Here is a 14,797-nt window from a genome sequence, read left to right on the forward strand (position 1 = left end):
AATCTTACTAGAGTCTGAAAGAAACCTGATTATAAGACTAAAATATTAAGGTCAACAATTTTCAGTTGGATAAACTCAAAGAGGAAGTCTATTGCCATGCATCACAGCTACACTGCCACCTACTGGCCGTAAATTTTTAGAAATAAGAATCTAAGTCCCACTCTAATTCTCATTTTTAAAAACTGACAGGGTTTGCATGTAGGGTGGGGAGAAACAGGACCTGTAATGGTATTGTAGCCACTCCCCTCCAAATTCTATAACAGTGTGGTAGATTAAAGATGGTGGCAAACTCTCTTCTTTACATTGGGAAACGATGTCTAATTTTTTTCCCCTTGCATCTGAATTGGTCTTAGTGACTTGCATGATGAGTGGAATGCAACAGAAGATGTGCTGGAAGTTTCAACACTACTTCTTAAGAAGGCTTTGATTTTTAGCCAGGACTCTTAAAATGTTCTCTCTGCTACTATGTAACTACCTGCTACAACAAGGAGGATGCTGGGGAGGCCACATGGAGGTCCTTTGGTAGATGGTTTCAGTAAGGCTCAACCTTCCAGACATTTTTGACTGGGCAGACATATGTGTGAAGTCATCCTGGGCCCTGCAGCCCAGCCCACCTGAGAGCCGAATACTAACAAAAGTACTCTATTGATGCCACTGGGAAGAGAAGAACAGCCCAGCCAAACCCTGCTGGAATTCTTGACCCATGAAATTCTGATATAACTAGTTATCAAATGGCTATTATTTTAAGCTACTAAGTTTTACAGCAGTCTTGTAAGCAGCATAATTTACCAGAACAAACAGTGATATATTGATCTTTATATTTAAAAGCAACAGAATGAGGTGGAAGAAAAGAAGGATGTGCTGATTGGAGAAGGCAAAGAAATTCTCTGAAAAGAGATCATAAATGCCCTGGACACCAATAAAAGTTGAACTAGAGATTTAGAGGACCCACAATAAGTTAAAAAAAATCCAAGTCCAAAGTTTTTTGCAGGCTGCTACTGTGATTTTGGGTAACTCAACAACTTTGGCCCAACTTCTTAGAGATTCAGAGAGAAAATGGCAGTAAAATTTCACCTCATGCAGATGCTGTGAACAGTAATGAATAAACATGACAGATAAATATGCTGCAAACAAGAGCTAAAAATGCTATGTAAGAAGCAGTCTTTGCACCTACTAAAAATCTTTCATCAGATGATTTCAAATTGGAGGTGTCTGAGGAGAAAAAAACATTGAAAATACAAACAGATTTTATTTTTTGTACTTTTATTGAAAAGGTACATTTAAAAAAATACACAGACATTTTACCATTTACAGGTTGCAGATATAGATGCTCTAAAAGAGTCCACTCCATTTTGTTGTTTTATGATAACTCTTGCCCCTGATATCACAAACATTCCAGTCTTGTCGATATCGGCTTAGAAAGGGGGGCATGGGAGCATGACCTGCAATATATTCAGTGAACAGAAAGACAAATTGTTCAATTATAAATTTTTTTATCTTCTGTACATTATTGCATTAGGGAGCCACAAAATTGTGTAGCATCATTACAAATGAAAACACGTTAAAAATGAAGAAGATACTTATATAGAAATACATGGATTCATTGTCTTCTTGCAGAATGCACAAGAGGTGCAAAAATGTGCAATTTAGGAAGCTCTTTTTCTGTTTGTATACGTTTGCTTAGCAACACAAACCAGTGAGGAAGCTACAAAATAAGTTAAACAAAAATAGCAAACAGGTAGTAATTATAGCTATGTTATATGGCTTTCTATTTCATTTAAATATCTCCAAATAAAATGTGAAATAAAGAAAATACATTATTTTATCTTTTGTTCTCTTAAAGAGAAAATTCAAAGCTACTTTGCTTCCTAACATTTACACAGCAACTAAAAATGTTTAATTCAGACAAGAGATACAGATCTAGTACTACACAGGATACAACAGTACTTGGGTCGAAACAGTACACAATCCCTGTCAACAACAGTACACCAAAAAGAGAACTTTGTGATTCGTTGGTAAGATAGTATCCACAAGTAAGCACTTGTGTTCATTGATTTTTGTTCCACACTAGAATACACCCAGTTGGATACCAGAGTTATTTACAGACATCTGAGGAAGATCCTAGTTTTCAAGTCTGTCAGGAAAATATTCCATATTGTTTTAAGCCAGATCATACCCATGGAAAAATAGAGAATGATTTTCTTTCTTTTTCTTTCTGACCAATACATGTTCAAGAAATCAAATATCTGAGATACACAAATTGAACGGGGTAGGGTGGGGAAGGAAATAGGGAGATAAAGCCTATGCTGCTCAGATTCCTAAATTATAGGAGCAGTCTCTAAAAGCCCTCATGAATCTAGTGATGTGTTTCTCTTTGGAATTGGGGAGCTGGGTGGTGGGCTGCATTTTGTGAGTGAATGGGGGTACTGCAACACAAACTGCTTAAATTGCTGAATCCTTGTGGCTTTCTTTCTCAACTTCCTACTGGCCTCAAACGTCTTGGGGTTTGCAGACGTTAGTACGGAGCAAAGAGGATGGAGGCAGGAGTGGCGCGGATGGGCCCATGCCCAGGCCTCAGAAGAGCTGGAGGAATGGCTGGAGCCTGGAAGAGTGAGGCGGAGGGCCGGGGTGGGAGTGACAGCGCAGAGGACACGGCTGCCGCCGCTGCGAGAGGTGAGGACAGGAAGGCTGGGGCCAAAGGCTTCATCATATCTTTCTGGAATGCAAGTTTTGCCTAAGGGAGGGAGAAAACCAGGAATGGGGTAGAGATACTGTTTTTGAATAACAGCACCACAAGCATCTTTTCACAAGTAAAACACCAACATTAAGAAGTCTTAAATTTTGAAAATCTTCACTCTCAGAAGTCAAGAAATGATTATTTTCACAATGCTGGTTTCAGTGGCTCATGGCATAGCTTTCTTTTATTTGGTCGTCTTTGCTCCTGTGTGCTAGGGCACAGGGAAAGGCCTCAATAAATTCTAAAGCTATTTTATGCTGCTGCTCACCAGGAAAAAAAACATGCCCAGAAGTTTCCTGCTTAGATGATGAAGTTCAGTTCAAAATTCAGGCTTATCTTAAACCATGATGAGACCTAGAGAGTTTTGTTTTGTTTTTTGAGAATATGTGTGATCCTTCCCTTCTCTTAGATAAGCTGCATTGAGGTTAGGTAATGAGTTCAGGACTTTAGGGACCCTGAAGAGTCAAGAAAACAGTCAGCTCACACCTCTCTCACTGGCTACTTAATGAGTATTCCTTGAAAAATCACAGCTAAATCAAATTTCTGTTGTTGAGAATGATTGTAAGTGGGTAGAAACTCTGTATTTAACGGAATGCCAGGATGGCATCCTCCTGTGAAGAAATCAATCCTTAATTTCTCTCTCTTGCAATCAGGAGGAACATTGCAAGCTGGATTTGCTTAATGCAGGTAACACCTGCCTGCAGCATCAGACAGAGGCTTTGGAGAAGCTGGAAGGTAATCTCAGAATTGCCTCCAGCTGGACAAGCTCAGCTTCATCCTCAGACTGAACACTGCACTGGGCCCAGTCCCAGGGAGATTGTGAAATCTATCCATCTTGGTATTTATATGACACTTATTACTGGAGTCCCTAGGTGTTTTTGCAAAGACACTGAAAATAGCACATATTGAGAGCAGGTAAAACAGGCTAATTACCACATGCCTGCTAGAATGGAGACAGCACACGATACAGACACCATTTTACCTTCTCATGCCAAATAAAGCAAAAAAAAAAAAAAAAAACAGAAAGCATGAGGATATTAAATTAAATGGATGGATTTTTGTTTTATGAAAGAAATCCCTCTTTCCAGATTCAACATTCCAGGATTCCTTAGGCATCACTTGTCCTTGTTCTTGAGCCTTTACTTTATATGCTAAAGAGGATAGTCTTTTGAAAACAACTTGGTAAAGAGTAAAATATTAGCTCTTAAAGAGGTTCAGTTTCTGTTTTCTAAGTAAGTTATCCGATAGCAGGAACTAAGCAGTTCATTCTAAAACTTCTGTCTATGTGGGCTACTTAAATTTGAAACCTTTCATGACCATCAGACTCTATGCCCTCCTTGCCCACGGTGGCTGCCCAACCCAGCAAGGCTGCCCCACAAAACAGGTGAGCAGGTGAGGTAGACTTACTGCTAGAATACTCGGGCTCCGCTGGAGTTTGTTGTAAGGGCTGTATTTTGGCTTCAGTGGTTTCCCTGCAACTCGATCTTTATGCCTTCGGCTAGAAATGTGCTGAAAAAAGTTTGATGCATTAGCTGGATTGAAATGTGAGTCTTACTCCATGTAAAATGTATTTCTAGGTAGCTATTTTCTCCATTGCCAACTCTAGGTCCATAGTTCCATGACGGTGTGGGTAAAATCATTATGGTTTCTAAATGAAGACTTAGTCCTCCCTCAGTTGTAATGCCCCCCTGTCCCTCTCCTGTTCTCTGTAGCCCTTAGCAGATTTTGCCTGGTATTACCACTGTTACTGATGATCTCTCTCTCTCTAATCAGATTTTCAGCCTTTGGAAGACAGGCTTAACATCTCACCTTACCAGAAGCTCCTGCTCAACTGTAGGCTCCAGTGACTACTGTTCCTATCTCTCCAACATCTAGCCTGGAAACTGACGTATAGTAACAGTAGATGCTCAAATATTTCATACTGACTTTTTCTTCCACGTAGCACCTATATGTTGCATATTGTCTGCATCCTACAAAAGTTAGTCAACTTAACTGTGAGCACGGTAAAAACCATTCTATAGATGAGAAGATACACAGTCAAGTGGTGTCCTAAAACAATAATGTTTACTAATTCAGGATACGTTACCTGTTTGAGTTGAATTTCTGAATTAACATGAACATCACAGATTTCACAATGAAATGTCTTGTTCTGTAGTCCTGACCCCTTACTGCCATTCTGCATCTTTAATCTTGATCCAGGTCTAGGATAGGATTTAATTGGACCAGCCCCATTACGAGCTTCAACCATGGTCTTGTGTTTAGATCCTAAGACAGAAACAGACACATATTAAATAGCTATCCAAGAATTACATAAAGCTCTTTGTTTTCTTATCCTTGAGAAGTTTACCTGCAGGCCAAAATTCCCAAAGCTTTTTTTAAAATGATCACTTTAATGCTGATTTTAAATTTAACGTTATTGTAAAAAATGGAAAAATGTAAGCGTATATAATAAAGAAAATATAGAGAAACATAAGAAAATAAAGATTACTCATATTTTCACTACTCAGAGGTAACCACTATTACCATTTTAGGGTATTTCTTGTCAGATTCTTTTTTTTAAGGTACTAAAAACAGTTTTCAAAATGGGGATCATACTAATTAAATATCCTGAAAGTTTCACATAGCAAATCATGTACATATTTTCTGATCATTATGTTTTAATGGCTGATTAACATATATTATATTGGGTTACTATATTCAGTATTTCCCTACTGGTGGGCTTTAGGTTGTTTCCATTTTTTTCTCTTTTAAGTGTGTTGCAGTGAACGTTGTGCATAAATATTTATCTTCATCTCTGTCACTTCATCAAAATGAGTTTTGGACAGTATTAGATGTTTTTAAGAAAACAAAGAATAGGACAAGTTTGATCTCCAAGCTGCTTTTGTCTTGCTAGTTCCAGTCATATGATCATACTTTTCTAAAATCACTCCTTTGAATCAAAAAAGTAGAGAAGCATTGAACAAACCTAAGGTCTGAACAACAAAAGATATGGTATTCTGATGGGAAAAGTTGGGTTTTGTTATAAACATTATTTAAATGCAAAAGATAGCTGCTAACCTGTGTTGTGTGCCTCTAGCTGTGACAGGGAGTTCACAGCCACTTTGCATAGTGAACAATAAAGTAATTTTTTGGCTTTTTCTTCTTCTGATTCAACAACAGTACCGGGAGCTCCATTTGTGCTCTTGGAGGGAGAAGTGGCTGCTCCAGGTGGCAGGGGTGTTGTGCCAGATTTGAGGAGAAATGAGCCACTTTCAGAGCTTGATGGCTGACTGGAACTGCTGGCTTTTAACTTCCCTTTTTCTTCTAAGAGAAACACAGAGAGATCTTATTGAAGCCTCATAGATCACATAATCAAAGATAAATCACCATAGATGAATTAAAAATAGAAATTTGATTCTTATGTGAAGTTTTTATTGCAGCATAGATTTCAGTTTATAGAGGTTAAATCAACCTCTATGTTTAAATCAAACAGAACACTATGCCATCAGTTTCCATATTAGGTCATCCCAAGATAAGGATGACTTATGAAAAATGACTTTGTTCTCCCACTTGGAGCAGGTAACTTTCTGTCTGACATCCTTGAGTCATAAATTACTCTACAAGGAAATCTTTATTATTAAACAAAACTACCTACCCTCGGATACAATTACATGATATGAAGGTAACATGAAAGAAGCCATTAGGCCATGTTAGTTTCATTTCACTACTTATGTTTAATTATGACAAAGATAAGTTAAACTTTAACTTTTACACCAAGTTAAAATTTTAACTTTGGATTGTGGGATAGAAGAAACATGGTTAATTTTGATTATGATTAGTTAAGTTTTTGCTGCTCTGTGGATGGCAATGCAATTTATCCAAAATATAAGAGACCAAGATTCCATTCATTATCCTTATTAATTACCACCAGTCTAAATCAAAAGTTTTAAATAATGACATTAACCATAAGCACAATATGAAGATTAACCAAGTCATTTAAAGACATTTTGGCAGTTTGATCATGTAGCTACTAAATGCTTATAATCCTCCAGGTCCATGTGCAGGCTATGAGAGTCAGAGTGACTTTAACAGAATCTAACTCATTGAAGTTCATTTGCTATTCAAGACAGGCTCTGTTCAGTGACTCCTTTGGGAAAGAAACTGGGGCTTTGTAAGCAACAGCAAAATCCATCACACATTTAATCCTAGTAGAGCTGGTACTCTTAGAAAATGTCTATAGATATGCTGATTAACTCTCATAAAGAGAGAAAGGGAATTAAATCTGAGAATATATTTGCTAATTGCCCTAGCTAATTTAGAATTGTATACCATTGGCCTAGAAGACTAAGAGGGAAGGAGAAACTAGGTAACAGCAATGTGGTGTGTGTTTCTGTGTGTATGTTACAAGTTTCTGTATATGGGTAAACCTAAGCTTTTAGAACACATTGCAAATGATGGGAGATCATATTTCTACTAAAATATTATATAAAGAAAAGCCAAATTGATTTAGGAATCAGCAGTTGATTTCTATCCTTTTTTTTTTTTAAGTTGGATCCATTCAGGTTGAGACTAGACACAGCCAGAGGGTGCTATGGAGGGATTCCAAATCTGGGTGTTATTTAGAATAAATGAATACTGAGATCCTTTTTTTATCCTTAGGTTGCACATTCCATATTCCCTTTCAGTAAGTGTACTAAAACTTCAGGATGACGTAAAATATGATGGAAAAGGTCTTAGACTTTTATTAAACTGATCTCTATAGTGTGAGAGAAGGACATAAAATCATTCTTCCTAATTAGTAATAGCAAATTAGATTGGAGAATTTTTTTTTTTTTTTTTTTTTTTAAAGGGAAGTCTTGCTCTGTCACCCAGGCTGGAGTGCAGTGGCACAATCTCAGCTCACTGCAAGCTCCGCCTCCCGGGTTCACGCCATTCTCCTGCCTCAGCCTCCCGAGTTGCTGGGACTACAGGCACCTGCCACCACGCCCGACTAAGTTTTTGTATTTTTAGTAGAGGTGGTGTTTCACCATGTTAGCCAGGATGGTCTCGAACTCCTGACCTTGTGATCCGCCCACCTCGGCCTCCCAAAGTGCTGGGATTACAGGCGTGAGCCACTGCGCCCGGGTAGATTGGAGAATGTTTTAGGCCTGGAACCCTCTCATCTATAAGGATCCCTCAGATTGAATTTGCAATCTTACAGAACTCATAAAGCAGCAAAATAATTCAGTAATCTTAATATTTGGATTACTCAGTTTCTTGTGATGAAAATAAAAGTTATTACATACTAAAATCTTTCCTTGCTCCAAGCATTTCATATGAATTTGATCTAAAAGAATCTGATCTGGGCCGGGCGCGGTGGCTCACGCTTGTAATCCCAGCACTTTGGGAGGCCGAGGCGGGCGGATCACGAGGTCAGGAGATCGAGACCACAGTGAAACCCCGTCTCTACTAAAAATACAAAAAATTAGCCGGGCGTGGTGGCGGGCGCCTGTAGTCCCAGCTACTCGGAGAGGCTGAGGCAGGAGAATGGCGTGAACCCGGGAGGCGGAGCTTGCAGTGAGCCGAGATTGTGCCACTGCACTCCAGCCTGGGCGACAGAGCGAGACTCTGTCTCAAAAAAAAAAAAAAAGAATCTGATCTGTTTCAGCCATTGACAGCATTCTGTCATATTACTAATAATGTCCCTTATAATAATGTCCCTCATAAACCCTTAAATTTATATAGAACTTTACAGTTTACAAAGTGCTATCACTTACATTGTCTTATTAGCTCTCACAGAAAACTTGTGAAATAGGTAAGGCTCAAAATGATTATTCCTATCTTAAAGATGAGGAAACTGAGCCTTTTCAAAAGTAAATAATGTCCCACAGATTAGTAAGTGGCATAAATGAGCCTGATGTTTTCTCTAACTGATCAGTCTGTGGTACACTAATATTTCAGCCCAAAAGGAGGACTTAATATATCACTAGTGATATAAAAGTACAAAACAGTCACCCTAGATGTGAAATAGCAGTTGCTTTGTTTTACAATTGTAGGTTAGTTTTTAAAGTATATTTATTTGGCGTAAGTGAAAATATCTATCCTGTTCAACAATCATTTGATTTAGGTTATATTGAGAAGATGTATAAAATTATATATTTTCTCTATGTTCCTATTTCTTTAAGAAAAAGATTTCCTTTTCATATCTTGTTTTCAAAGGGGTAATTTATGAATTAACAAGTACATATTAACAATATGTTAATTGCTGACAATGTGCTAGACACTAAAGAGAATAGTAAATAAAGTAAGTATGGACTATAAGAAAATTACAGCATAGCAGGAGGAAATGAGACAGTCATTCAAAGATCTCTAATTTACAACAGAAACTGGTAAGAGGCATGAGAGCATAGAGCAGAAAATGATTACTTCTGCTTGGGAAGAATGAGACATTTTTCATTAAAGAAGTGGCATTTTTAAGGTTTTGAAGGTCAGATTTGGATAAGCATAGAATAGGGTTGAAAATGAGTGGGAAGGCCATCGTCTCAGCCGAAAATCTCCTTAAGCTGATAGGCAACTTCAGCAAAGTCTCAGAATACAAAATCAGTGTGTAAAAATCATAAGCATTCTTATACACCAATAACAGACAGAGAGCCAAATCATGAGTGGACTCCCATTCACAATTGCTTCAAAGAGAATAAAATACCTAGGAATCCAACTTACAAGGGACATGAAGGACCTCTTCAAGGAGAACTACAAACCACTGCTCAGTGAAATAAAAGAGGATACAAACAAATGGAAGAACATTCCATGCTCATGGGTAGGAAGAATCAATATTGTGAAAATGGCCACACTGCCCAAGGTAATTTGTAGGTTCAATGCCATCCCCATCAAGCTACCAATGACTTTCTTCACAGAATTGGAAAAAACTACTTTAAAGTTCATATGGAACCAAAAAAGAGCCCACATTGCCAAGACAATCCTAAGCCCAAAGAACAAAGCTGGAGGCATCATGCTACCTGACTTCAAACTATACTACAAGGCTACAGTAACCAAAACAGCATGGTACTGGTACCAAAACAGATATATAGACCAATGGAACAGAACTGAGGCCTCAGAAATAATACCACACATCTACAACTATCTGATCTTTGACAAACCTGACACAAACAAGAATGGGGAAAAGATTCCCTACTTAATAAATGATGTTGGGAAAACTGGCTAGCCATATGCTGAAAACTGAAACTGGACCCCTTCCTTACATAAAAAAAGTTGATTTATACAAAAATCAACTCAAGATGGATCAAAGACTTAAACATAAGACCTAGGACCATAAAAATCCTAGAAGAAAACCTGGGCAATACCATTCAGGACATAGGCATGGGCAAAGACTTCATGTCTAAAACACCAAAAGCAATGGCAACAAAAGCCAAAATTGACAAATGGGATCTAATTAAACTAAAGAGCTTCTGCACAGCAAAAGAAACTACCATCAGAGTGAACGGGCAACCTACAGAATGGGAGAAAATTTTTGCAACCTATTCATCTGACAAAGGGCTAATATCCAGAATCTACAATGAACTTCAACAAATGTACAAGAAAAAAACAAACAACCCCATCAAAAAGTGGGTGAAGGATATGAACAGACACTTCTCAAAAGAAGACATTTATGCAGCCAAAAGGCAAATGAAAAAATGCTCATCATCACTGGCCATCAGAGAAATGCAAATCAAAACCACAATGAAATACCATCTCACACCAGTTAGAATGGCGATCATAAAAAAGTCAGGAAACAACAGGTGCTGGAGAGGATGTGGAGAAATAGGAACACTTTTGCACTGTTGGAGCGACTGTAAACTAGTTCAACCATTGTGGAAGTCAGTGTGGCAATTCCTCAGGGATCTAGAACTAGAAATACCATTTGACCCAGCCATCTCATTACTGGGTATATACCCAAAGGATTACAAATCATGCTGCTACGAAGACATATGCACATGTATGTTTATTGCGGCACTATTCACAATAGCAAAGACTTGGAACCAACCCAGATGTCCAACAATGATAGACTGGATTAAGAAAATGTGGCACATATACACCATGGAATACTATGCAGCCATAAAAGTGATGAGTTCATGTCCTTTGTAGGGACATGGATGAAGCTGGAAACCATCATTCTCAGCAAACTATCGCAAGGACAAAAAACCAAACACCGCATCTTCTCACTCATAGGTGGGAATTGAACAATGAGAACACATGGACACAGGAAGGGGAACATCACACACTGGGGCCTTTTGTGGCATGGGGGGAGGGGGAAGGGGTAGCATTTGGAGATATACCTAATGTTAAATGAAGAGTTACTGGGTTCAGCACACCAACATGGCACATGTATACATATGTAACTAACCTGAACGTTGTGCACATGTACCCTAAAACTTAAAGTATAATTTAAAAAAAAAAGAAAATGAGTGGGAAGTGAATAGTTGGAAGCAGAAACATAAGGAAATATCTAGGTATTAGAAATCTTGGGGTTTTCTTGTTGAATACCCGGTAGTTAGGCATAGAGCTGGCAACAAGTCTAATGGGAGATATTATTATAGACGTCAATTGAGCCAGAAGGCAGAGAATATCTTAAAACTATTAAAATATATACTAAGGGCAGACACTTTCCTTTTAAAATTGAGATGTATAGTATGTTTAACACTTACATGGTCTAAAATTCAGATATTAATGTTTTAAATTTTTTTTCTCAGATAGGCCAGAGTCTTAATCTTTGAGAATATTAAGGAAAAATGTTGACTTTGGAAATGTGTAAATGATTTTACCCTATTTAGGAAATTCTATTATTGGATAGATACTATCTAGTCAATAAAACAGATCCTAAAATTTGAAAAGTCACTGATACATTTATATATTTGAATAGTGGCATTCTTTCTCAATATGCAAATGTATAAACTTCAAAGCCTAATTTTATTATTTCTCATCTTAATTGCTTGATATTTTTATGAAAATTCATTGTTTTATTCCTCATTCCTTACTGGTATTTTAAAAGGTTCTTTGTGTATTTGAAAGTTTAATTAATGTACTGTTTACTTCTGTTTCTTTTAATAAAGATGCATGTCATCTGGAACTTCTGGTTAAGATGAATTCCATTTTCAAGTATTCCCTCACCTAATGTTAATTAGCAGGTTTTCTGACTGTCCTAATTATTTCTTGATTACTCAAATACATTTATAAGGCTTTATCCTACAGGATTTTGAAGGAAAATTTGCTTAGCTACATCAGAATTGTTCGTTGTAACAAATATCCATAATTTATGCATCCAAGTGAATTTATTTCTTCAAAGTAGTGTCCTTGGGAAGTTCCATACTGATTCATTTATTTTCCAAAGCTCCAAATGCTTGAAAACTCTTTTCTTTGATACTTCTTTTATGTCCACTTCATAAGCCATGTAAAGAAAACCAGTCTTCAAAATGTATCACCCTTATTTCTTACTCCAAAATCTTTACTCAAATTAATCCACCTCATTCATCAAACTTAGCACTATATTACTCAAACACAGCCTCAGAAGATTAATATGCTAAGATAAAAAGAACATACCAGAAGCTCTAAAAAGAAGTTTTAAGAAACAAATCCTCTTGGCATATGGAAGAGTCATGTCCATACATAGGTCTTAATTTTAAAAACAATAAAAAATTAATATTCTACCTACAATGTAGGTCTTATATTTTGAATTAGAACTTTGAAAGCTGTAATCAAATTTTTATTATTTGACTTGAAAGATTTGCTTTTGAGTTTAATTTTATTTATGTAATAAAATTTTCTAATCAGAATTCAGTGGTTTAATAACAGATACATATTTTATACAATAAATTTATGCTCACTGCAGAAAATTTAAAAAATGAAGTAAGACAAAAATTTTAAATTATTAAAATTACTCATGATTCTATCATCTAGAATAAAAGTTGGTAAACTTTTCTGTACAGCCCCAGAAGACACGTTAAGCTTTGTGGCTATACTGTCTCTGTTGTAACTACTCAACTCTGCTTTGTAGCAGGAAAGCAGCCACTGGCATGGCTGTGATCCAGTAAAATTTTACTTATGAAAATAGGTGGCAGGCAATATTTGGATCACAGGCAATAGTTTTGACCTAGCATTATGATATTTCAGTATGTATTACTCTATACTATTTTTTACATAACAGCAAATATGAATATACAGAAACATACTGTTCTGTAACTAATATTTTTCACTTAGGAATAAATCAAAAACATTTTCCATGTCAATAAATGCAGAACCGGATTAAGATTTCTAACACCAAATGACATTTATTTATATGAATGTACTATATTCAGCAATCTTCATTTGATATTTTGGTTATCTCTGGTTTGCACTTTTGTTAATGTTAAAAGGATACTGAACGAGATTTCTGTGGCCTCAGTGAAGGACACAAGTGAGAATTGAAAGCAACTGGTATTTAATATTACAGCATGTTAGAGAAAGTTCCTCAGAAACCCCCAGCACAGTCCTGCAGGATTTATAAAATTTAATAGAACTGGTCCAGCTACCAGCACGCTATCACCCACCTGTCCAGGCCTTATAAAGGAGTCTGAAGATTGGAGGACTCACTACAGTCATGAATTTCTGGTCTGGTTGGGAGCTTCTGAATCCCAAACTAATACAGCTAGAAATGCAGGTAAGAAGGGGACACTGGGATTTCTTTCCTAGTTAGACTACTGCAGGTCTTGGCAATTTGTTCCTCACTTGTGGTTGGAGGGAGATTGGGCTGGAGCAAGAAAGGTAAGAAGGAGAAGAACCCATAATCTCAGTTTGGCATGTCAAGGTTGAGTAAGATTTCTTTGGGCCAATAGGATGCTTTGAAAGGTGGCCTGGCTCAAATCATGTTGTTATTGCCCAACATAAGAAGTCTGATCATTAGGACCTTGGCAGCAAGAGGCTGAAGTGTGGACCTTTAGTGGCACAAGCTGAGGAAGGGTTGTAAGAGGTCAGGGAACAAACCTTATGAAGAATTCACACATGTCCCTGAGAGAGTCAGACAGCATCTGGACATCTACCATTCAGAGGACAACCATAATTGTCATTAAGTACAAAAGCATTTGCCCCTTTTTCTCCTCTAATTCCTCCTCTTATCCCTAAGAATGGAAAGAGCAAGAATCAGAAAGCATGGAACACGGAAGAAGGAGCAGACCATGTCCCTTTTCATGGTTCAACCTGAGCCAGAAAAAAGGGAGTGTTCAATTGGATAAGAGCCTAAAGTTTCAAACAGGACCAGACTTTCTGATATCTGACAATGTCTTTGAGGAATAAGAAAGGGAGATTCAATAGAGTGTACAGTCATGTGTCACATAATGACATTTCAGTCAATGATAGGCTGCATATACAATGGTGGTCCCATAAGATTATAATGGAGCTGAAAAATTCCTATTGCCTAGCGATGTGGTAGCTGTCATGATGTTGTAGTGTAACACGTTACTCATGTGCTTATTTATGGTGATTCTGGTGTGAACAAACCTACTGTGCTACCAGTCATATAAAAGTATAGCACACACAATTATGTAAGGTATATAATACTTGATAATAATAAATGACTGTGTTACTAGTTTATATATTTACTATACTATGCTTTTTATAATAATTATTTTAGAGTGTACTCCTTCCATTTATAAAAAAATTAAAGTTATCTGTAAAATGGCCTCAGGCAGGTTCTTCAAGAGGTATTCTAGAAGAAGGCATTGTTATCATTTATGACAGCTCCACATGTGTAATTGTGCCTGGAGACCTTCCAGTGGGTTAAGATGTGGAAGTGGAGGACAGTGACATTAATGATCCTGACCCTGTGTAGGCCTAGGCTAATATGGGTGTTTGTGTCACAGTCTTTAATAAAAGAGTGTAAAAAGTTAAATAAATAAATAAATTTACAGATAGAAAAGAGCTTAGAGAATAAGAATATAAAGAATTTTTGTAGCACTCTACAGTGTGTTTATGTTTTAAGCTAAGTGTTATTACAAAAAGGTTAAAAGTTTAAAAACATTTAAAGTTTATCAAGTAAAAAGGTTACATTAAGCTGAGGTTAATTTATTGCTGAAG

General features: G+C 37.0%; 1 protein-coding gene across 9 annotated transcripts in view; it reads right to left on the minus strand.

The window, feature by feature from the left end:
• Positions 1-1,246: 1,246 nt before the first annotated feature.
• Positions 1,247-14,797, minus strand: part of ZNF385B (zinc finger protein 385B) — a 407,440-nt gene continuing 393,889 nt past the window's right edge. For all 9 annotated transcript variants that reach the window (XM_055289890.2, XM_055289889.1, XM_055289899.1 and 6 more), the window contains 4 exons: positions 5,795-6,040; positions 4,824-5,002; positions 4,145-4,246; positions 1,247-2,734 (listed from right to left, as the gene is read on the minus strand). In XM_055289890.2, coding sequence (XP_055145865.1) covers positions 2,516-2,734; positions 4,145-4,246; positions 4,824-5,002; positions 5,795-6,040 — 746 coding nt within the window. In that variant the 3' untranslated portion in view covers positions 1,247-2,515. The remainder of the gene's footprint in view (positions 2,735-4,144; positions 4,247-4,823; positions 5,003-5,794; positions 6,041-14,797) is intronic.

The sequence above is a fragment of the Symphalangus syndactylus genome, chromosome 8, assembly GCF_028878055.3.
Source record: "Symphalangus syndactylus isolate Jambi chromosome 8, NHGRI_mSymSyn1-v2.1_pri, whole genome shotgun sequence".
In the NCBI taxonomy this organism is placed as follows: Eukaryota; Metazoa; Chordata; class Mammalia; order Primates; family Hylobatidae; genus Symphalangus; species Symphalangus syndactylus.